At 40.7% G+C, this 24,721-nt stretch overlaps 1 protein-coding gene across 1 annotated transcript in view; it reads right to left on the bottom strand.

Moving 5' to 3' along the window:
- MAD1L1 (mitotic arrest deficient 1 like 1) overlaps window positions 1-24,721 on the bottom strand; it is a 1,251,441-nt gene that overhangs the window by 542,712 nt on the left and 684,008 nt on the right. The window contains exon 15 of the mRNA XM_073636726.1: window positions 20,300-20,390. Coding sequence (XP_073492827.1) covers window positions 20,300-20,390 — 91 coding nt within the window. The remainder of the gene's footprint in view (window positions 1-20,299; window positions 20,391-24,721) is intronic.

Here is a 24,721-nt window from a genome sequence, read left to right as displayed (position 1 = left end):
CAGCAGCCTGCCTCAGCCCCCCTAATATTTACCTGAGCCCCATCTCTATCCAGCGAGTGTATGGGCTGTCTGGGACTCTCCCTCCTGATTGACTGAGACACAGCAGAGGCGCCATTGGCTCCCGCTGCTGTCCAACTCAGCCAATCAGGAGAGAGAGGGGTGGGGCCAACCACGGCTCCATGTCTGAATGGATACACGGAGCTGCAGCTTGGCTTGGGTGCTTGCTGTGGGGGCAATCAACAGGGGGGAGGAGACCAGGAGCTCCAGCCAGGGACCCAAAAAGAGAAAAATTGGGGCTGCCCTGTGCAAAACCACTGCACAGAGCAGGTAAGCATAAAGTTTGTTATTTTAGTAGAAAAAAAAAATAAAAAATAGACTGTACAATCACTAAGTCTAAGGGTGGCTTTTAACTACTTCCCACCCAGCCACTGCACATAAATGGACAGATGGGTGCTTCCTCCTTCTGAGTGGATGTTCCTGAAAATCCCTCAGAAAGAGCAGGATCAGGCAGGCGCACGATCCCGATGCGGTGGAATCACCTAGACATGGCACATCTCAGATCGGCAGGAGGGCTCTGTGATTGGCCCTCCTGTACCATGATGGCTGTGTCCAATCACAGCCATCATGTGATGTAAATAGAGAGGCGGTTTCTAGACAATCAGCTCTCCGTCTCGTCACAAGGAGCTTGTCAGTAAGGAGAATGAGAGTGGATCTCTTCAGCCGGCAGGTGGTCAGTGTGTATGAGCTGTTTTTTTTACAGCTTTTTACACACTTATCACCAGGCTAGTGTCACACAGTTTAAATACCTGTCCCACATGTGTTCCAGTAAAATCATCTGTCCCAGTGATCTGCGCACATTTGTCCATGATCACCTGCGCACATCTGTCCATGGTCATCTGCGCACATCTGCTCATGATCATCTGCGCACATCTGTCCATGATCATCTGCGCACATCTGTCCATGATCATCTGCGCACATCTGTCCATGATCATCTGCGCACATCTGTCCATGATCATCTGCGCACATCTGCCCGTTTTCACACAAACCAATTATTATACACTTATCAGGATTTTTACCAAAGACATTTAGCAGAATACATTTTAGCCTAAATTTAAAAAAAATGATTTTATTGGATTTCTTTAAAATCAGAAAGAATTTTTTTTTTCAAACTTTTCACTCTATTTTCGCTTATGTCACAAAAAATAAAAAACCCAGTGGTGAATAAATACCATCAAAAGAAAGCTCTATTTGTGTGAACAAAATGCTAACAAAATTATTTGGGTACAATGTAGCATGACTGAGTAATTGTCATTCAAAGAGCACGGAAAGCTTAAAATTGGTCTGGGAAGGAAGGGGGTGAAAGCTATACTTACAACTCTTGGCTGTAGGACCTTCTGGTCCCAGCTCTTGCAGCTGCAGTGCCCATCCCTCCCATCTTCCTGCCAAATCACAGATCATTTGTATTATGTGAACCAATTCACAGAATGCAACGCCTTCTGTGAATACAGAGGAGAGTAGGGGTGGGAAGAGATTATGTGTGTGAGTAGTCAGAGTCTCCCGTCTTAGGGCACCAGGAATGTAGTGACAGCTGTTCTCCCAGCACTCCATGAAAGTTTCAGTTGTAAATAGAAGAGACTAGGTGGCATGAACCTTAGACTTAACTCATAGTAAGCAAGCACAATTTACAAAGTGGCTGAAGTCCGGGACTCCAGCAATAACAGATAACTACACATGAGCCATGTCACAAACAGGGAAACTTGTATACCAGCCACAAAATTACAGGGATGGGCAGGGTTCAGCGGCACCAAGGATTTTCAAGGGCTGACTTCCCTGAGCAGTGCAGGGAAAGCAGATATGTATATTATTTTGAATATGTATCTATGTCATAGTTTTTACAGCTTTATGATAGAACAAGATACTGTAATTAAAGTACAGGTTTGAAAACCTGACACTTTTCCTATACAGTTGCTTTGTAGTGGAATACACCCAAAATGTTACTGTGCACACCACATTTTTATTAATTTAAGTACAGGAGCATGCAATCTTTCCAAATGAGAGTCAATTTATAGCCAACATATCAGTCAGAATATGGAATATGAAGTACTACTACATGCCCTTGTAATTTTAATAAAGTAGCATTAAACCCTAATTGTTTGGATTTTGTTTGCTAAATCATGGTTTGTGATAAACAAATCGATTTTTTCTGATAAAATACCAATTTCACCTTTTATTCATTTTTTGGCAGTGCTTCTGATCTCCTGTAGGCTTTATGAGCCGCTTCCTGTCTGCATGCACTCACTTCAGAGATGGCATTGGTGGAAAGTATGTTAGCTGATTTGAGTCTCAACAAGGGGTGCATGGTGACAGCACATTTGTAATACAGTAGCAGTAAGAACTCTATAAGTCATACCTATGATCACCATGCTGCTGATCTTTAACCCATTACTGACTTAGCAAGCGTTATTCTGCACTGTGTCTCTGTGTGCCATTTTGGTAGAACCAGGGCATTGCTTCCTTATGTCAGAGCCTCTAGCAAAAACAACAGTGAACACCACAGTAGTGACATCCCCCAATCTCACTCCAAATCTGAGACTAACAGTCAGAGGCAGCATTGCCTAGACACACTCACATGCCAGGAGGTGCACCGCTATCTTTCAGCAAAGTACATTTTTCAGTCTTTTGCTTAGACACAATTGCAAATTTTTTCAATGACATATCAAATCTTTATCTTTTAAGTTCATTTTCACTTTCAAAAGAGTTGATGCAATTTCTTTGTTATATTACATGTTTAAGCCTCTATGAAATGTTAGTAATTACATAAGCTCATTAATGATGCTTTGCACATTGCCCAAGACTATCACACCCACTCCAGTGATGTCCAGAAGCCAAAACAGTCCTGCATACATGTGTAAGTTCATCCAGAGCAACAGAAGGCTATGTGATGTTTTAGAATTCCAATGGGTAATTGCTTCCATTTACTTACAGTCCTGCCAAGTAAAAAATTGCATTTACTCAGAAGTCAAAGATCCATTTGAAAAAAAAAAGAAAAATGCTGCTTTGAAAACATAATCTTAAACTTCTTCCATAAAAGTAGAATGCCTAAATTAAAAGCCTCTGGAGTCTCTTAAGAATGTGGAATTTACCCATTCTTTATGCTAGCATAAAGAGTAAATGAAACAAAAATGTATAATTACCCGTTGTGGGCAGCATTATTACCTTATCCATAATTGAAAAATAAGTGGCTGCTTTCATTGTTTCCTCCAGCAGAATTCAGAATCTGCACTGCAGAGTGGAAGCTGTAACTATCAGCTTCAAGATGTTCTCATTTCACAGCACTGACTATAAAAGCAAACAGATGGGATTTAGTGAGCTCTGAGCTCAGCAGACCACTAGCCTTTATTTGAAGGGATACAACAATGTATTGAACATGTATGGACCTGAAGAAGGTCCATGTAAAGCTGACTATTTGCAATGGTGGAAACGATTTGAACGGTGCTTCTGAACAAAGCTGGGTCATGTTAAAGGAAGCATAGGCAGGAACTGAAGGGCCTGATGAATTTCCAGGGGGATCACAGCTGGCCAAATTGTTGCCTCTGCCTGTCACTAAAGTGGGATGCACTTGTAGGCAGTTGGTGTCTGATGGAGCAGGACATGCTAGTGCTGAAAATGAAAACGGGAGGCTTCTTCGTGCCTACTACAGTCCTAGTCAATGTCAATTGAAGGAATGAGGGCTAAAGCTGCCTTACCTAGGGCCTCATTCTGTCTTAATCTATTCTTTGCTTTTGAGACTGAACTGTGGAAGGTTTAGCCATACAGTTAAGCAAAAATAAAGTCTGTTATATCTACCTCTGCTTCAATGGTCCCAGGTCCCTTGAAACTGTTCCCTAGCTTCTGACAGACACAGCTGTGGTATGTGTGACAGCAGTATAAATCTTGGGACTAGAGGTAAATAAATACAAATATTTTGTCTTGCAAAACAGTCACCATATATGTATTTAATCTATACAGTTTGTCATTTGACTGGGGTTCAGCTTTAACAGATTTCTGATCTGTTGTAACATTGGAAGCCTGATCTTAGATGAGCAATTTTCTCCCCAAGAAAGACAAAGATATTTGTCTGTCCTCGCATGACTGCTAAAAGCACTAGGACCTGCTTTTTTTCTTATTTTACTCATTGAACTGCAACTCAATTTATAACATTTGTGTCGTGTTTTTTTTTTTTTTTCTGGATTTTTTTTTTTTTTTATATTCTGTAGCTATCATTTAAAATACACCTATGATAAAAAAAAATATAGACCCTTAATTTCTTTGTAAGTGGACAAACTTACAAAATCTGCAGGGGATCACATAATTATTTTCCCCACTGTATACCTAATTCACTGCAGCTTGAGTCAGTCTCTTGAGTATTTTAATACTATTTTGCACGTTTTCTGGCCGCTTATATTTGTAAGGATCAACTGCCAGATACTTGCAAAAGTGGCTGCATCGTGCACAATTCATTATACTTATCAATCCTGGTACTTAGATCCCCAAAGAGAGGCAGGGAATATGATGGGGTATAGCCTGAACATTTTTTTTTCGGGTTAAACCTGCTGCATTAGTTGTTTTTCTAGAAGGTTAGGGTTTTTTGTTTTTTATTGGTTGAATTGGATGATGTGTCTTTTTTCAGCCAGATTACCTATGTAACTATGTAATAACACAAAGACATTGAGTACAAACCAGGTTTTTAATGTAGTTTATACAGCTAGTATTTCTGCCTATAAGTCATTACCCAAGAGCCAGTAAGTTTGCTTCTATATCCAGTCTTGTAAAATGTATGCTACTTCCCCAGGGTAGTTCAGAAATGCTGTCACTTACTAAACTAGCAAACCCCTTAAAGGAGAAGTATAGCCAAAGCTTGTTTGGCTGTACTCGTCCAATACATTACAGGAGTGCAATTTGTTTTGCACTCTTGTGACCCGTTATCAGCAGAGAGTGGGCTAAGGTCCACTCTCTGCTGACGTCACAGAAATCGTCACAGAAATCAGTCCAAGCACCGCGTCATCCAGACAATGGAAGTCTGGATCTGCCAGGTGCCTGGACTGACACCCCGCTCAGCTTCTCAGCGAGCCACTGAGAGTCTGAGCTGGCCACTCCCACACCGTCCACAGCTCAGCGCTCCAGTGAGCGGGGAGGCAGAGCGGAGAGCTGCTGATTGATAGTCAGCAGCTCTTGGCTCAGGGAGCTGTCAGAACCGAGTGATCTGTGATGTTCAATCGCTCGGTTCTCAATATTACAGCCGGCGGGGGACAGATACAGCATCTGCCCGATGCTACATCCACCTAGGTAAGTATAATTGGGGGGATCCTTCTCTTTGCAAGTACATCTTCATATACCATCACTTACTGATACATTTTTGCAGATATCCAATCCCATAAATCACAAGTTCTCGTTTGCCAATGTTAGGCAGGCAACATTTGGACACTGAAGACTCTCTCTGAACCATTTAACTACAACCAAAAATAAACTTGAACAGCTCTTCAAAGTTAGTTTTCCCAAAACAAATTTGTACCCCTCCATAGCCAGTCTTGTATAATTTATATTTTAAACACATCCAGACCAGGATTATTATTCATTACAACAGATCACATCTTTACTAACCAGCCCATGTTACTGGTGCACTACACAATGTAAGGAAGTTGTAAGTTCAACTTCAGGGAATGACCTCCTGTAGTGATCAATCCTGACATTCTATTTTTTTTTGTTAGTACTGTTAAGACAATATTGCAGATGTGTTTATATAACAAAACTGTTTCCCTTACCATGTTAAATACTACAGTATTTAAGATATTTGAAAAGTAAACCATATATGTCACTTACTACATCAATATACAATTTGCTCATATATTTTAGTTGCTCTGTCATCCAAACTCTAATCAAAGTATAACATAAGAAATAAATCTTTTTCACTAAGTCTTTACATTGTTTTATTAAAAAACGAGATTCCATAGCCAAAAAAGTGCACAAGACCCTTTCTGGAACGAGAAGTGATATAAAAACAATGCGGTTGATTTACTAAAGGCAAATAGACTGTGTTCTTTGCAAAGTGCAGTTGTACTCTGCAAGTGCAGTTGCTCCAGAGCTTAGTAAATGAGGTAAAGCTTTATTTTACAAAGAATACCCAATTGTGTGCAAGGAAAATGAAAAAAACAGCATTTTTGCTTGCACATGATTGGATGATGACAGTCAGCAGAGCTTCTACTCATTTACTAAGCTCTGGAGCAACAGCAAAGTGCACAGACTTTTTGCCTTTAGTAAATCAACTCCAATGTGTCTGTTTTTACCAGCAAAGCACAAGGATCTCCTCTACGAAGCTGTTGCATTTCACATTCATGGAATAAATCAAAGTTATTTCAAACATGTATTCTACTTGGCATGCAGCTATTTACACAAGGAGAAGGGAAGAAAAAAGATGAGCAAGCTATAATTGATAACAAATAGTGCTGTATTAACCACTTAAGAACAGAGCCTCAATTTTGTTTTACTGGTTTAAAAATGTTTTTTTTTTTGCTATAAAAATTACTTAGAACCCCCAAACATTATATATTTTTTTTCTAACACCCTAGAGAATAAAATGGCGGTCATTGCAATACTTTGTCACACCGTATTTGCACAGCTGTCTCACAAGCGCACTTTTTTTTGGAAAAAAATACACTTTTTTGAATAAAAAAATAAGACAACAGTAAAGTTAGCCCAATTTTTCTTTTTATATTGTGAAAGATAATGTTACGCTGAGTAAACTCATACCCAACATGTCACGTTTCAAAATTGCGCCTGCTCGTGGCGACAAACTTTTACCCTTAAAAATTTCCATAGGCGATGTTTAAATGTTTTGAGTTAAAGAGAAGGTCCAGAGCTATAAATTATTGCTCTTGCTCTAACGATCGCGGTGATACCTCACATGTATGGTTTGAACACTGTTTACATATACGGGTGCTACTCACATATGCGTTCGCTTTTGCATGCGAGCTCGGTGGGACAGGGGCACGTTATTTTTTTTTTTCTTATTTTACTTTTTATTCTTTATTTTTATACTGTTCTTTAAAAAAAAATGGTGTCACTTTTATTCCTATTACAAGGAATGTAAAAATCCCTTGTAATAGAGAAAAAGCATGACAGGACCTCTTCAATATGAGATCTGGAGTCAAAAAGAACTCAAATCAGATCTTATATTTACACTATAATACAAAAAAAAAAACAAAAAAAAAAAAAAACCATTACCGGCAGCTCCGGTAAGCGGCGGAGGGCTCCGGAGCGTGGCGCGAGGGGGGGGGCCCCTCTCCTGCCAACAATAAAAGTGATCTTGCGGCAAATCTGCCGCAGAGACCACTTTTATCTGAAAGCCAAACGCCCACTGAAGAGGTGGATACCGGGGTTATGCCAGCTAGCTGCTGCAATGACAACGATAGTCCGCTTCAAACAGCCGGCGTATAACGACAGCAGGCGGTCGCCAAGTGGTTAAACACTCTGACATTACTGCATGAATAAACCAAACACAGCCTTCGCTGACAACAACACAATGAAGTTTTTAAAAAAAGGGGCATTTATCTAGTCAAGAACAGCTAGGAGAAGACATTCAAAGAACCTTATCCCTTGCCTAAAAAGGTTTATCAGTCTATGAATTCAACCACCATGATCAAAACCCTAAAATAATTGTAAAATATTTTAAAATACATTTATTTGTATTTGTGTTTATTATTGTATCAGTTGTTTTTACCTTCTTCCTATAAATGAGCTTGCTTATATAATACAGTATATGGCCAAAGATTTGTGGATACCTGGCCATCACACCTAGATGAGCTTTCTGTACATCTTATTCCAAAATTATTGGCATAAATGTGAAGCTGCATTCTCCTTGCTCTGCCCCATTATAACTTCCAATTTTCTAGCAAGGTTTTCAACAGATTTTAGAGTGTGTCTGTCGGAACATGTGCCTATTCAGCCAAAAGAGCATTTGTAAGGTCAGGAACTGGCATTGGACAGGAAGACATCCCAATGCAGCAGGTCAGTAGCACTGAGTTCATGGCTCTATACAGACCACTTCAGTTTCCACACACCAAACCTGCCCAACCATCCATCTATAGATATGGCTTTGTGCAGAGTGACATAATTATGTTGGAGAAGAAAATGGCCTTACCTGCACTATTGCCACAATGTTCAAAGATCACAATTGTCTAAATTGTCTAAGCTGTAACATTAGAAGTACCCTTAATGGGAAAGAACTCAATTATTTACACCAGTGTCCTAACACCTCACCAGATAGCGAAGATTAAGTTGGACAGGATGTCTGGATTTGGGGTTGGTGGCTTCTACAAACCAAAAGATGTCCACAGTATTCTTGGTTTGCAATGCAAATAAATAGATCTGAAACTGAAGCACCAGTTTATAATCCAGATACAAATGAATTACAATGCATAATCTGATGGAAGACTATACAAGGCTTGTATAGTTTTCCACTTGATTTTACATTGGAAAAATTGAATCTCTGAATTACCTGTAAAATCTTTTTCTTGGAGAACAGGACACATCTACTGACCAGTCATCTGAAGGTGGTATAACACCCAGTTGTATATGACTAAGAGCCTGTGTCCTGTAATGTCAGATTAAGAATTTGTATCTGGACTATCAACTCTAATGCCCTGTACACACGGTCGGATTTTCCGATGGAAAAAGTGCGATCGGCTTGTGTTGTCGGAAATTCCAATCGTGTGTGGGCTACATCGGACTTTTTCCGTCGGAATTTCCGACACACAAAGTTTGAGAGCAGGATATAAAATTTTCCGACAACAAAATCCGATTGCTTAAATTCCGATCGTGTGTACACAAATCCGACGCACAAAGTTCCACGCATGCTCAGAATAAATTAAGAGACGAAAGCTATTGGCTACTTCCCCGTTTATAGTCCAGACGTACGTGTTTTATGTCACCGCGTTCATAACGATCAGATTTTCCGACAACTTTGTGCGACTGTGTGTATGCAAGACAAGTTCGGCCCAAAATCCGTCGGAAAAAATCAGATGGATTTTGTTGTCGGAATGTCCGATCAATGTCCGATCGTGTGTACAGGGCATAAGTGTGGTACTTCAATCACAAATCCATTTTTTAAGAAATCCTACAAACCCTTTATTCCCACTGCACATCTATGGATCTTACTTTGGAGTTGTCAAAGTTAATACATTTGGTGTACCAAATGGATATAAAGACCTCAATAAATGAAAGTTGTAACTTTAAGAACTGTGTGTGTCATACGCTATAAAGTTAAGCTAATACATCTAAAAATAGTCATAATGTGTCCTGATATTTTTCAGATATATGTTTAACCCACAGGTACAGACAATAACACAAACAAGTAACACAATAAGCAGTTGTGGTTTGTAGCATGATATATATAAAAACACACAGAAAGCAATTATAGTGTGCAAAGTGAAAAAGGTCTTAGCAACTGAGTGTATTCAATCTTCTATTAGTACAGAGCTGTCAGAACAACTAAAGATTATTGTAGGCTGGTTACAAAGAGCTATTGCACTTTGTTTTAGTGAATTAGCTGAAGAGAATGGTGCATTTAATCCTAAAACTATTGAACTGAAATTGTATGCCTACAGTACACAACAGAAGACATCTGAAATGGAAAAAAGTAGAACTGATGTCAACTAAAAAAGATAAATGTAACCACTTCCCGTCCACAATGTGGCTTCGTTATCCTGACTTGGCGTCATATGACGTCCAGAAGGATAAGACACTTGTGCGCACCTCCGGGGGCATGCAGAGCGGTGACACAACATATCTCCGATCATGGAAAAGAGTCTGACGTAGCCTCTTTACCACGTGATCAGCTGTGACCAATCACAGCGGTAACCAGGAAGTACCGGTAATTCGCTTTCCTCGGTTCAGCTGGCAGGGAGAACCTATCAGCTTTTCTGTTGGGGGGGGGGGGGGGGTGCGTGCTTATAATCAGTGCATTATCAGCACAGCTCCTAACAGAGGTGCCAACCAAATGCCAATCAGTGCCCACAAAAATGACATCTCATCAGTGCCATTTATTAGTGACCATCAGTGCCGCCTATCGGTGATCATCAGTGCCACCTATCGGTACAGTACAAAATATTGCACCATCTTTAATGCATGTTTTAGGATGTGCCCCCCAAATATCTTGTTTGTCATCGCATATCAGTGCAGTCTGTCAGTGCCCACCAATTCTACATATTAATGCCTCTTTATCAGTGCCCGTTAGTGCAACCTCATTGGTGCCCATCAGTAAAAGAGAAAACAAACTTGTATAACAGTAACAAAGAAAAATTTTCTTTTTTTTGCAAAAGTTTTGGTCTTTTTTAGTTTGTTTAGCAAAAAATAAAAAACCCAGAGGTGATCAAATACCGCCAAAAGAAAGCTCTGTTTGTGGGAAGAAAATGATAAAAATTTAGTTTGCGAACAGCGTTGCGTGGCATCGCAATTGTCATTCAAAGTGCAAGAGCACTGAAAGCTGAAAATTGTCCCCGGCAGGAAGGGGGGAAAGTGCCCTGTATTAATGTGGTAGAGATTGTTGGTGGTCTCCAAAATGGCTCAGTAAAAGCATCCATAGGTATATATTTAGACTCATTAACTGAAGGGATGACAACAAGTTGCCAGCTAATTCTTCAGCACTGTTTAGAATATCAACTTAAATACTAGGGCAGCAATTAATGAGTCAGGTCGTAGAAAGCAAAAGATCATCTCTCTGGAATAAATTAAGCAATGTGACCTCTCAACCCGCAAGTTTAAATGAGCAATTAAGTGCAATCTATCATTAAAATATTGCCACTATATATTTAATGGACAGCACAGAGTTGTACTTCAATGAAGTTTATATAGAGTGTCAGGGTGACCCTACCTGATTGGCTCTACTGCTTCATTTTTTTTTTTCTGCATCTCTCTCAATAGAGCTAGAGAAGAGAATATTTTTTTTTAAAGAAAATGTCTTCTTAAAATAAACCATAGGAAGATTTGGTCATATGATGAACCATATGCATTACTTGAAGTTACCTTCTGTGAAGTCTGCATGTGAAAAACAATTAGTAGTTCCATATACAGGCAGCTGAGGTCATACATCTCAAATTTTCCTGTAAATTCAAGCTTGGCCCAATGCCTTCTTGAACTTCTTATTGGTCCTTTAATATGACAGGTAGCCTAAGTGACTGATAGGTAGACTTTGTAGCTTGTGAGGGGTAGTGGCCCTTTTACATTTATAGGTAAGGTCCACATTTAGTTTTGCTACCTATATCTGTGCATTTACTTATTATTTAGCTATGCACAGTGGTGGGACAAGGTATTTCAGTGCCCAGGGTGAGGATGCCAAAATGCCCAAATGAAAAACAATTAGTAGTTCCAAATACAGGCAGCTGAGGTCATATATCTCAAATTTTCCTGTAAATTCAAGCTTGGCCCAATGCCTTCTTGAACTTCTTATTGGTCCTTTAATATGACAGGTAGCCTAAGTGACTGATAGGTAGACTTTGTAGCTTGTGAGGGGTAGTGGCCCTTTTACATTTATAGGTAAGGTCCACATTTAGTTTTGCTACCTATATCTGTGCATTTACTTATTATTTAGCTATGCACAGTGGTGGGACAAGGTATTTCAGTGCCCAGGGTGAGGATGCCAAAATGCCCCCCCCCCCCCATGCACAGAACAGGGGCGGAGCTAGTAGAAGCATTTGCCACACACAAACATATGTGATGGTTACAGATTGCACCAGTATTACTATTTACATTTGTGATTGGTCATAACAATGATCATAAAGCACACATCCAATTAGATTGCATTGATGACGGCTTACTTCACCGCCAATAGTGAGTAACCTGGCTACCCAAAGGAGATTTTTGAAGATTGTAAATGGTGCTCTAGAACAGGGTGAAGCTGATCTTGGTCCTGCTCGGAAAACTCTTTCGATCTGTTGGCTGCAGCGCTGATCATTGTATTCCGACAGTTGAGGAGTCCTGCTGTCAGAGTACAATAGCACAGAGGGGGGGATTCCTCCATCTACCTTGTTTGAGTGGATGCAGGGATCTGTTCGGCCTGCTGGGGAAAAAAAAAAAATAATAGTGTGTACTAGGGTTGCACTGATACCGATAACGGGGCTGATACTAAGCATTTGACGAGTACTTGTACTCATGCAAATGCTCTGATACCTTAAACCAATATTTTGCAGTGTGATTTGAGCTCATACAAAATGAATGGCTAAAATCGCACTGTAAAGAACTGTACTTTGAACAGGAATATGGTGTGATTCCTGTCCAAATCACATGTGGTATCCTACAGCTCCTGTGTGAACCCCCTTGTCAGTGACTTCAGCCTGGATTCACACAAGAGAGGTGTGGGAAACCGCATGAGACAGGAATCGCACCGTATTCCTGTTCAAATCGCAGGGGATTCTTTGCAGAGTGATATGAGCCCATTCATTTTGTATGGGCTCAAATCTCACCACAAAGGTATCAGTAACTGATATCAGCGAATACTTGAGCACAGGTATCGGCACTCCTAATTCCTAGTACAAAACAGGTATTGGCGCAACCCCAGCGTGTACCCAGCTTTAGACAATGTGTCAGGGTGGTTAGTGGTTAATGGACAAAGCTCCTGGGGAAACAAATCTGCAAAGATGAGAATAAAGATAACATGGAAAACAATTGTCATTGTTAGTACTCATGCACAAGAACACTATGCTGTAGGTGAGCATACACTATACAATCTGATTGTACAATCTCTGCACAATCTCCTTTAGATTTACCAAAATTTTGTAATATATGGACAAACCTAAACAATTAATTTAAGTAGTATTCAATCAGGCAGGACTTTTTACTACATAGTTGGTGGTAGATCCAAGATATATTGCACAATCAGATTGTATAGTGTATGGTAAGCTGGAGGCAGGCCATAGATGGATCCGTTTTGTTTTTTTTAATCAGTCCATGTTTGATTAAAAAAACTGAGCACTGAGGCACTTCTAAACTGCCAGTAAAATACTGAGCGCTATTGAAGAGCTTTTCAGGCACGTTTGAAGAGCTTTCCATTCATTTCAATGGAGAGGGGCGTTTATTCACCGCCCTGCCAGCGCATTGCCCTAAGGTCAAAGCATTCATTGATTTTAATGGAAATAGGTTTTCGTGAGCTTTTTTTTTTAGCGTGAAAGCGCCTCAGTGTTAAAGGGGTCTAAGGTGGATGAGGGAATCCTTTCTGTTGAGACATCAGTGTCAGAGCTGCAGATTGAAGGACATTTTTTTGCTGGTTTGAAAAAAAATTGACTTCACCTTTAGCAGTAAGGGCTATAGATGGATTGAAATGTATCGGTCATTGTTGTGTCCTGTGCTCCTGTGTAAAATCCCTGTTTTGTTATGCTTGGGTAGTCAGGGAGCTCACTAAGTCTCCATGAACAGGAATTCTTTAGGGCCCATTCATATGTGGTGCAGACATGTGTGTCCTGTGCAGGGCTCTTTTTTATGAGGATGGGGATTGTGTGCATTCGTGTGCCAGTGTCCTATTCACTTCTATTGGGACTCACCCCTGCATGTCATATTAGCATACAGAGGCCGTGTACATGCAGCCTCATGTCCCAGTAGATATGAATGGGCCTGGGGTTAGCACACAACACCTATGTAACCCCCGTGCTGATAAAAGTCAGTCCTGCATGGGAGACACATATTTGCACCTCTTTGAATGGACCCTTACTAAAAAGAACAGTTGTCTCCACAGCAATTAACAGTGATATGAAGCCTGAAAGTTACCTGTCTTGAGAAGACCCAAGGGAAAGGGCAGAAGAGGAGGGGGCACTACACAGAGGAGGAATGAGCTCTGACATCATTCAGAGCAGAGACAGATAAAGACAGGAGGCTAGGGGGCAGAGGTGGTGATCTCCCACAGACTTTGGGACACTGTGAAAGATAAAGCAGGAGAGATAGTGATGACTGGAGAGGGGGGAGAGAAGCCGCTATTCAGGCAAGGAGAGCAGGAAAGTTGTGCATCTACAATCAATCAGAAAAGCACTGACAACTGATGCCTTCCTAACCTTATTTGCCCGCCTGCTCCACTCTCCTGTTGCTCAGAGAATAGTACAGTGCACTGTGCAGCCAGGGGGCGGGTGTAGTGCTACGATGCAGGGACAAAGCCGCTCGCTTTCTGTCTTACATTCGGCAGCATATTCTGTACTGGGCAGGGCTGTAACTGACAAACTGCACCCTCCTCCCACACCAAATCATACCACCGAGGGCAGCTGCCCCTCCTGCCTACCCCTAGTACCGGCCCTGGCTAGGCAGCTTTGAACAACAGTTTCCTGCATATCACTGTTGTCCAATGAAGCTGCCGCCTATCAAAGGAATGGGCCAAAAGCAATCTGCAGGAAACAGAAGGGGTGGGCCAATGCTCTCAACAATTTGCCCATGGATTTGGCACTTTTAAAGTATACCTGTTTGCATTTGCATTTTTGTAAAGTTTAAAAAACTGCTCATTGAAAGAGTAATGCATTGTAATTCATTTTATCTTCACAGTAGTTGTTTCAGAAAAATAGCAGCTGCAAAATAACAATAGTAGTATCACTACTGTCCTCTCCTTAGCAGGCTACTTCTCCTTGAATCTCAAGTACCTGCTCCACAAATGGGAAGACTAACTGCAATGAAGGATTACACCTTATAAAACAACCAATATGACACAGACACAAACCCAGGCTTTCAAGCATTTCTAAACCCTGCAGAAAGTATACTATTTTGCAACTTACCAGTCCCTAAACAAGGAAGCTGCCTCATTTTTCATGTTTATTTACCTGGTGATCCTGCCAGTAATATCATTCATGTTGTAGGGTGACAGCACTCACTATTGTACTTTATCTTTTGAAAAGCCATGTTGTCACCCTGGGCTGCTCTCACAATCTGGACTACAAAAAAGTTGCAATGCTAATAAAATACATATATTCTGAGGAAGTGGGCAGTATAGGGCCACAAAACTTGTTGACAGTGTTTTTATAACATTATGGGGACAATAAATATCAGCTTTACACTCAAGTAATTCTCATAATGACACCATTTTACTACCTGGAAAATGGCATAATCTATTCATAAAAACACATCATCTATGACCAGCATTACAAGCAGGTTCAGCTGATCAAGTTACCACAAAATCCTGCACACATGAACATAGATGTGACACATTCTAGAATCTTGGTAAATTACATTCTCTAAAGCGTCCACACTAAGGGCCAATTTACACCTGAGCGTTTTCTGTTTTTTACATTGGCCTTGACCTTTTGACCTGTACAAAATTGAGGTAAAATCGCGTGACTTTCCTCCTGAAAACAATAAGCTCAGGTGTGACTGCAGCCTAAACAAAAAGGCTGAGGGCATCAGCTGCAATTCTTCTAAGAGAATGAGGTCCTCAAATCCAGGTTTACTTTTTATATTAATTTTGTCCACTTAGCCTGGCAAACAGGCATGGCAGCAATTGCCAGCTGCAGTGCTGTATCTGCAAGTGCGTAGTAGTCCTTTAAATGGGCTTCAAAACACCTTTTGACAGAATACTTTTTAAAGAGGGAACCTTCTCAGTAGGACCTGTAAGAGCCCTTTCACACGTGCAGACCATTCAGATCTGCCCGTCAGATTTTTCAGCGGACCTGAACGGTTGCTCCATACATCTCTATGGAGCGACAGATGTCAGCAGTGACATGTTCGCTGACATCCGATCCGCCCCGATCTGCAAAATCCAGACGGATGGAAACCCTATTTTCCATCCGACTGGCGGATCTGATGAAAACGGACAGGCGGTCCGTTTTCATCAGATCCCCCCATAGAGGAGAGTGGAGATCTGACAGGTCCGTTCCTGCACAGTGTGCAGAGACGGACTTGTCATCCGCCGGCTCAGCGGGGATCAACAGAGCGATCCCTGCTGAGCAAGCGGATGGCTGTAGAAGGACTGAATTTCAGTCTGAATACAGGCTGAAATGATAAGATGTACTACTTGAACAGGTCTTTTTTTTATTATTATTCTTTTTCCATAGGATAAATTTCATTAAACCACTTAAGGAGTAAATATCTTTTCAAGATCAGGGCAAAACTCATAGTGCACATTCAATTTGTGTAAGCATAAGAAAAGCTGTTTTTGATTTTCCAGCCTCTTAATGCTCCCATGGATTGTTTTGACTGTGAAGATTTAGGTGCTGCTAGGCAAAGGCTAGTTTGCACCACATCAATCAGTGAGCTGACAGTAGAGAGAATTTGTTTATCAGGCAAAGCTTATGGCTCCTCTGCAGCTTGCACTACACTATGTGCATCCCCATTACTTTCCTCCATTTTATCCTTAAGCTGGCCATACAGTAGATGAATTGAAATTCAGCTGGTTCAGCAGGGACCAGCTGAAATTTGATCCATGCATGGGCAGGCTGTTTGTACAAAATCGATCTACCAATTGACTTCTGTAAAATCAGCCTGTCAATAATTTTCCGCCCAATCGGTGCCACAGGTTGTAGCCGGTGGTGAATTCTGGCGGCAGGGAAGTCTCTCCCATGTCAGAATACCTCAGCGGGGGGAGATTTCCCATCCATCTTGAATTCACTAATGTGTGGATGGGGGAACTGAAACATTTTACTTTTTTTTTTTTTTTTTTTTTTTGGTTGAATAAAAAAAAAAAAAAAAAAAAATCTCTGGGCTGCTTTAAAGAGGTTTGGAGGTTATAGCTCTGATTTAGAGATTTAGAAACAGAGTCAGGAGGTAAAAAGAGAAGGATAGCATTTTTGGCCTATGGAAACCAAAAGTTTTAGGCGCACTGAAAGTTTTTATTTTTATATTTATTTAGTTTTCTTATTTTTTACTTTTATTTTCATTTTTATTTTCTTAATCATTTAATCAATTATATATTTGATTACTGTATTAAGTAACAAATTATTTTCCCTTGTCCTTGACACAATTTCTCCTGTTTTTTGTGACACCCAGATGGACAGGGACGTTTTTCTGTTCCACTGCCTTTAGAGCCCTTTTTGCCGCCACACAAACCCCCCCCCCGATGTTCCTGTTGACCAGAGCCGCCTGTGTGTACGTGTCTTTTTCCGTCTTACACAGCACACACCAGACCGGCTCATCCACTGCTAAAGACTCTGCCGGAGCTCCTTTTGTCTCCGGGCACTGACAGGAGTCAGGTCATGTGATCGCCCTTGGAGCGCACAACCATGCCCACCCGTCTGACGGCGTGCGTTCCATTGCCGGCCACGCCCCCCTCATCTCCAATTCATCACATGCACTTGCAGCCCATGCTCAGGCCTGCCCCCAAAACCGGCTTATAACCCACAAGCAGCCATCCTCGCTCTGAGATCCACCTATGTCTGAGGCGGAGAGACAGCTGCGGACACACACGGCTCCAGTATACTCTAAAGAGATCTCCACCCTCCTCCATCCTCCTATAGTACAGGACAGCACTCTCCCCGTAGGACGCAGACAGGCTGTAATCTCTCCTCCATCCAGGCCGTGAGACAGGACAGGTACCCAGCCTCTCCATTCATTCAGCATTATGCCATGATCTGACTGCCTATCAGTGTCCTGAGGGATCAACCCCAGGTCACATTTCTGGTTTCCCTCTGATTTCTTCAACACTGTGCTCCCCCCCCCCCCCCCCTTTCAGGTCCACACCACCCTACAATCCTATTTCAACATTTTAAAGGAGAACACACATACCATCAACATACCACATAGGTAGGTGTGTTTACACATCTAGTCACCAGTTCGTCATCTCCCTACTTATTCTTTCACTTACATATATATGTATGTTTTTAAAAACTTTTTTGGTCACATATATATATATATATATATATATATATATATATATATATATTTTTATGTTTATTACTTCAAGGTTTACCATTGACCAATCATTTATGGTTCTTATAGACACCAAATCCCTTATCAAATTTTGATAGACATTGTATCTTTTCATCAATTCTTTGTACATATATGTGATTCCCGTCTATCATATTTATTTATTTATGTATTTTTACTTATCATTTGTTTCTTGTGTTGCATATACTTGCCATGTGCTCCATACTGTATTTTTAGTTAAAGTTCTATCTATATATTTTATACTGTATATACATGTGTGTGTGCATACATACATATATATTTTTCTGATCTCTGTTCCACCTAGAACGCTTGAACGTGGACTGGTATGGAACACAGAAAAACTTATTTTCCATCTCAGGCCACACTTTCCAACTAGCCATTCTGTTTATGTACATATGTTGGCCTACTGGCCCATAGAGACTGTGCCCTGGTTCTCAAAGGCTCTGATGAAGAGGTTATCCTCGAAACGCGTCAGCCGACTCTAAACACTCACCTCAACATGGGCTTATGTTACTTTTAACCCATTTTTAATTTCCATGCTTTATATATTTTGTTACCTGTTTGCATGATACGTAGTATTGGTATTATTTATTTGCTTTTATTATCATATACATTTTATACTTTTTGATGTGAGCAATTGATCACGCGCCCTTCATCCATCGCTCTCCATATAGTCTTACCTTGACCACCCCGGGGTCAGTTTTTGGGCAGCGGGACACGCAACACCATCTCTTTCAGCTTTTCTACAGCTCACAATACTACTATTTTAAACCTAATAGACCCTCACAAGCGAAGGGTTAACATTTCCTTGTCCACAATTTGTCATGCAGGCCACATGATGTGTGAGAGGGAGCTAGAGTCAAGGCAGGAGAGCGGTGTCATAATAGGACAAAAGAATAGTTGTTACACTGAGTGTTTTGAGTTTCCTCTAGGCCATCAGCAGAATGCCTTTTTGTTCCAGTCACCCTTTCACCATTGTTCTGTCATTGCTAATTTGAAAGGATCACCGGTGGGTGGTGGGGTACTTAACGCATGGATGCGGAAGATATGGGGTTTTGCATGTCCAGAAAACAAGAGCAACTATACCCCAGGCATTGACTGTGCTCCTTGGCTGTGCCTCTGTAGAAGAAGGTGGCAAGAAGTGCAGCGAACATGGTGTGAACGTTTCCAGCAGATATGGTGTGCGTCAGCCATGGGGTGTGTTGCAACAGTCATGGTACAATTTGGGATAGGAAAAGACCGTAAATTTAAAATTAGAAGAGTATAAATACCTTTGTCACTGAGTTTGAGACAAGTACACTGGGGAGAAACATTGCCCATTTTTGTGCCAACATATCCTTTTAGTGTTCCAAGCCCTATGAGTTTTAAATTTACAGGGAAATCCTTCCTTACCTTATCCCCATTATTGGGTCCATTAGAAGTGTCAGTCGTCACTGTGGGCACACCCCCAAAAGGGTCTGGGTCTGGGGCACAGAGGACCATAGCCCTGTACAGCACCCTGTGATTAACTACACAGATTGCAACAATGTGCCATGGTGAGCATCTAATGCAGAATCCAGTGCCAGAGGCAAACGTTAAAGGCCAACCCCAACAGTGGGTCAGGATACCAAGAAATGGTTAAAAAGGGAGACCCTAGCAAAGTTTATTTTGTTGGTGTCCAATCACCTGAAATTAGCTTACACATAACCATGGCCCATGAATGCAAGCCCTGTATTTGGTACTGTACAATTTGGATATAAATTCTTACCCCCAAACTAAGACACAGCAGAGTATTTAGAAATTATATTGTGTTTTCCAGATTACATGGACATTACAAGGTATGTTGAATTATGCCCCATGTATTTGAGAATTAAGGCAGTTTGCTTAGCAACAGTGGGATTACCTCTTCCTCATAATTTAAATTGGGGTGAATCTTTAACTTTTATACCTGAAAACTGTTGTTTTGATGTTCCTATGTATTTTATCTTTTTTTTTGTGTTTGTTTACCTTGAATGAACAATAAATTGAATTTGCAGCATTATCTGTGCAGCATCCCAATTATGTTTGTTATATAAATTTAAATAGAATTTAGTCTGCATTAAGGTGAATAGAATAGTAATGTGCCAAAAAAACAAATGTTTACTGGTAACTGGCTTTGCTAAGCGAACTCAGACTACTGCCCCAATGTAGGGAACATAGTATATAACGTAGAGGGAGGGATGTCCACCTTATAAGAAAGTTGGTGACATGTGGAAAGATGGGGACCAACTAAAAAGGCAGACTCTGGGAAGTGTGAACATCAACCATTATTTGTTTATGACCTTCTCTTGCTGCCAGTCAGCATTACTGCTTACATGAGAGTGATGACAGAGTTTGATGGCCAAAGACCCGTGTGTCAGGAGGATTTGATGACAAAGACAGAAAAGCCTCTTCTCTTACTTACGCTAAGACATAGTCTCTCCAGCTTCATCTCCAGGACTTTGTTTCCCTCCTCTAGCCGGCCACGTTCAGATTCAAGCTCCTCAATTTTCAACCTGCAGAGAAATGGAGCATGGAGAATACAATATGAAGTGACATGCATGGAATAATAATACACTCAGAAGCATTTTGTCATCTGCAACACTGTTCCAGAAGACCATTTGGTTGCATATACAGTATGCTCAGTTACTAAAAATGGAAACAGTTGGCCTTATAAGGTGGTTATATATTCATCTGCCATAACATTATGACCAATGACAGGTAAAGTGAACAACACTAATTATCTCGTTACAATGGCACCTAAAATTGGGTGGGGTAATTTAGGCAGCAAATGGACATGTTTTCCTTGAAGTTGATGTATTGAAGCAGAAAAAATGGGCAAGCATATTGGTCTGAGCAACTTTGACAAAAGGTCAAACAGGACTGGGTTGGAGCAACTTCAAAACTGCAGCTCACGTGTGATGTTCCTGTTACCGGAAAACCCGTAACACGGTCAAGGGCAAGGCTCACTGATGCATGTGGGGAGCAAAAGCTGGCCCTTGTAGTCCAATCCAATGCAAGAGCTATTGTAGCTCAAATTGCTGAAAAAGTTAAATCTGGTTCTGAGAAAGGTATCAGAACACACAGTTTCCTATGTATGGGGCTCCAGAGCCACAGATAAGATCAGAGTGCCCATGCTGATCCATGTCCGCGCCTACAATGGGCACGTGAGCATCAGAACTGGACCACAGAACAATGTAAGAAGGCAGCTTGGTCTTTTACATCATCTGAATGCTACTTTGGAGTCCATGGCGTGATGGTTTAGGGCTAGTTTGGTAGCAAAAGGGGAAACTCAATATTAGGTGGGTGGTCATAATGTCATGGCTGATCGTTATATGACTACACACACGGTAATAGACAATTAACATTCAGATCGACACATTTGTCCTAACTATGTCCACTCTAGTTATAAGTGGTACACAGCAACGGAAGTGCTAAATTTATTAGCAGATTTAGATACACTAACAAACTGAAAGCACATTTCAGCTCACATTTTTTAACCAGTTACAGCAAACAGGTATTTTCTTTTGGAATAAAAGTTTTGCATGAATAAATAAAATCTGATAAATTTTAATCACGCTTGCCAGTGTTAAGTCTCTCATCCACGTAAACTGACACATTGTACTGGAGAGCTTGAGAAAAAACAAGAGACTTACTGGCTGGATCACCAGATGAAGAGAAAAGAAAAAAAGCTTAAAAAGACAACTAATGCAGCCATCACATTTAAGAATTGGTAAGCTCCAATAGAATACGTTTGCTTTTGGGTTTAACCCTTTTGCCACCAGGTCCATACGCTGTACGGACCTGACAGTGGTGGGTATTACACACAATCTGCTGGCTGCAGACTCCCTGCTTGTCAGGTGAGAGCATTCAAGCGGCTTCGATCACTTTCACACACCCCTGGAACCGGCGCCACCCCCTGCCATGCATACTGGGCTCTGTTTGCCCATTGGCTGGCCCGGGATCTCCATGGTGGGTACCGGCAGCTGGAGGGGAAGGAGACGGGCATACACACGTGCTCTCTCCTCCCCTTCTTATGACCCAGAAAGCGACGTCTCAGACGTCACTTCCGGGCCAAGTTCACGGTGTCTCTGGCTACCTCAGCCAGGAAATAATATTTTGCAATGCGATCTGCATTGCAAACCATTTAGTGGAGCACAGGGGAGACATGCCTGGTCTTTTAGATCCTGCATATCTCAATAAAGAGAACTGGTCACCAAAAAAAAAAATCACATAGGGGGCTTTTTGTCCCCTATGTGATTAAAAAAAAAAAGTTAAAGTAAAAAAACTTTTTTTTTCCTTTGAGGCCCCCCCCACATATAAACACACGTGAATGTAAATGCATGCGTCGGGGGCCCTACGCGTGAACACATTGATTTCAATACACAGGTTACATATTGTCGTGCACGCCGGAGTGAGAGCAATAATTCTAACACAAGACTTCCTCCGTAACACTAAACTGATACCTATAGGGGGCTTTTGAAGCTTAGACTATAGAAAATATAGGGTACTGAAGTTTGATGCCATTTCAAGGGCGCACAAAAATGTAAGGTTTGACATGTTGCATATCCATTTACTTGGCACAACTTTGCCTTTTATATTTTGCCAAAAAATTCGTAATTTATTGCGCTTGTTAGCCCTAAAATTCACGTCAGTGTGTTTTTTACTGAAATTATGCGTTTCCTAGACCTTTGAGGTAATATCACGTGTCATAAAAAATTGTAACTACCACTATTTTATTCTCTAGGGTATCTGCTTTCAGAAAATATATAATGTTTGTGAGTTTTGTGCAATCTTCAGGCCAAAAAAAAAAAAAAAGTACCCGAAGATGAGGTGAGGGGAGGGTGTTTTGTCCTAATGTGAGCATGGCACCATCCTAGGTCAGTGTTAACAAAAAGATCACCATGAAAAAGTAAAAAAAAAAAAAAAAAAAAAAAAGAAGGATAAATCTGCCATATCTAAAAATGGTAAGCTTCAATATACTACATTTTTGTACTTGGGTTTAGATATGCTTTAAGCAGGAGTGCATTGCATTGAATATCAGGACTCTTTTTAGTGTCTAATCTACAAATCTATATAGCTAACAAATCATTTTAGTATAGGGTCTGCCACAATAATTTCAATTATGCTTTGTTACTGGAAAAATCCTACATTTGTTAGGGTTCTTAGTCTTATCAAACATGAATATATACTTTCTTATGTGATCAACATGGAGAGTATTACAGAATTTTGTAAACATGTTTATGAATTACAATGAACAAAGTTTAATGTGCATAGTTCACCTTTAATAATAATGAAATTATCGTTAATATCCAGCAATGTTTTAATGTTGTATAATGCAGAATAAATGAGCATAGTAGTAATACATAACACCAGATGGGCTCTTTCTATTTTAGTGTGCCAAAAGCCATCTGCAGTATAAAATATTTCTTTCCAATGTATGTATTTAAGATCTTAACAGTGTTACAGCATATGCCACCAATCTGATCTCTGTAAACTATGAGCTGTGGTGGTTGTCAATGAGAAGGCTGAGCACCATAGTTGCCTCTACAGCCCCAATGAGTTCTGAAAGCTCTGCTAAATTCAAAAGTGTGTACAGGAAAGTATGTTGACCTCAAAGCTAAAAGTTCCTAATAAAAACAACAAATAGATAAATAAAAAAAATATAATACCAAAAATCCTTAGTATTATTGGCATTAAAATAATACATATGTAGCGGGACCTCAAGTGTGAATTCACTGATAAACAGTTGCATCATCTATATTGCCTGATCCACTCAAGTTCTGTACTGCTCTCCCCCCACCTCCTCAATGCCGCTAAATGCCTCACACCAGTAATCCAGCATATTCCAAGTGAGCTTGACTGGATTAGGAAGGTGAAGGAGATCATGGAAGCAGAAGACTGGCTTGTTACTTGTAAAGACACCTGAGAACGATTTGAACTTACCTGGGCAGCCTGGAAAGATCACATACGTGACACGATCCCAGCTTCATCTAGCCTAGACGTTGCTTTAAAATTGTTGGCCTTAGCAGATCCTTCTTAAGAGACTTGTCCAAACGAACTAACATCCAACAGTTGACAGCTCTACATAGGATGCATCCAATCAGCCAATGAACCTGGTGAGAACTCTTTAGTACCTTTACAGTCTTGTTTTCATTTTGCTAATGCTACATGAGTGGTTACCCAATTCATGGTATCTCAAAAATTCACAGGTTATCAATGTACTTTGAGTAATACATGCATCACCTTTTGACTCCGATTGGGATCTCCCAAATCTCTCCCTGCACGGGAGTGAGGTTTGCCCACATGGACCGAATGTCCGGGACAAGGACGTATCCCTCCTTCGCCTCCTTTTTTTTTTTTTCCTATTCTCTCTTTTCCCCCCTTTTTTTGTTTTTTGGTAGGAAGCCCTTTATTAGGTCAAAAACATCCATTACAACTGCAAAGTACAGCAAACAAATAGTAGTATCAAGACCTGAAATAATATGCAACAATTCATTTCATTAGTAATTAACACACTTAAGGTGAAACAGTGTTTATTCTGCTGGAAGACACTGCATTTCTCCACTTATGAAGGAAATATATATATATACAGTACAGCAGGGGGTAGGCAACATTGGTCCTTCAGCTGTGGTAAAACTACAAATCCCATCATGCCTCTGCATCTAGGATTCATGCCTGTGATTGTCAGGGTCTTGCAATGTCTCATGGGACTTGTAGTTTCAAAACAGCTAGAGGGCTGAGGTTGCCTACCCCTGCAGTACCATAGACTAAAAAATAAATAAATAAATAAAAAAACGTGAAAATTAAAAAAAAAAAAAAAAAAAAGCTTGCCGCCCAAACGGTT

This window comes from Aquarana catesbeiana, linkage group LG06 (genome assembly GCF_042186555.1).
Source record: "Aquarana catesbeiana isolate 2022-GZ linkage group LG06, ASM4218655v1, whole genome shotgun sequence".
Lineage (NCBI taxonomy): Eukaryota > Metazoa > Chordata > Amphibia > Anura > Ranidae > Aquarana > Aquarana catesbeiana.
The sequence above is the reverse complement of the archived record's forward strand: the minus strand, read 5'-3'. Positions and strand labels throughout refer to the sequence as shown.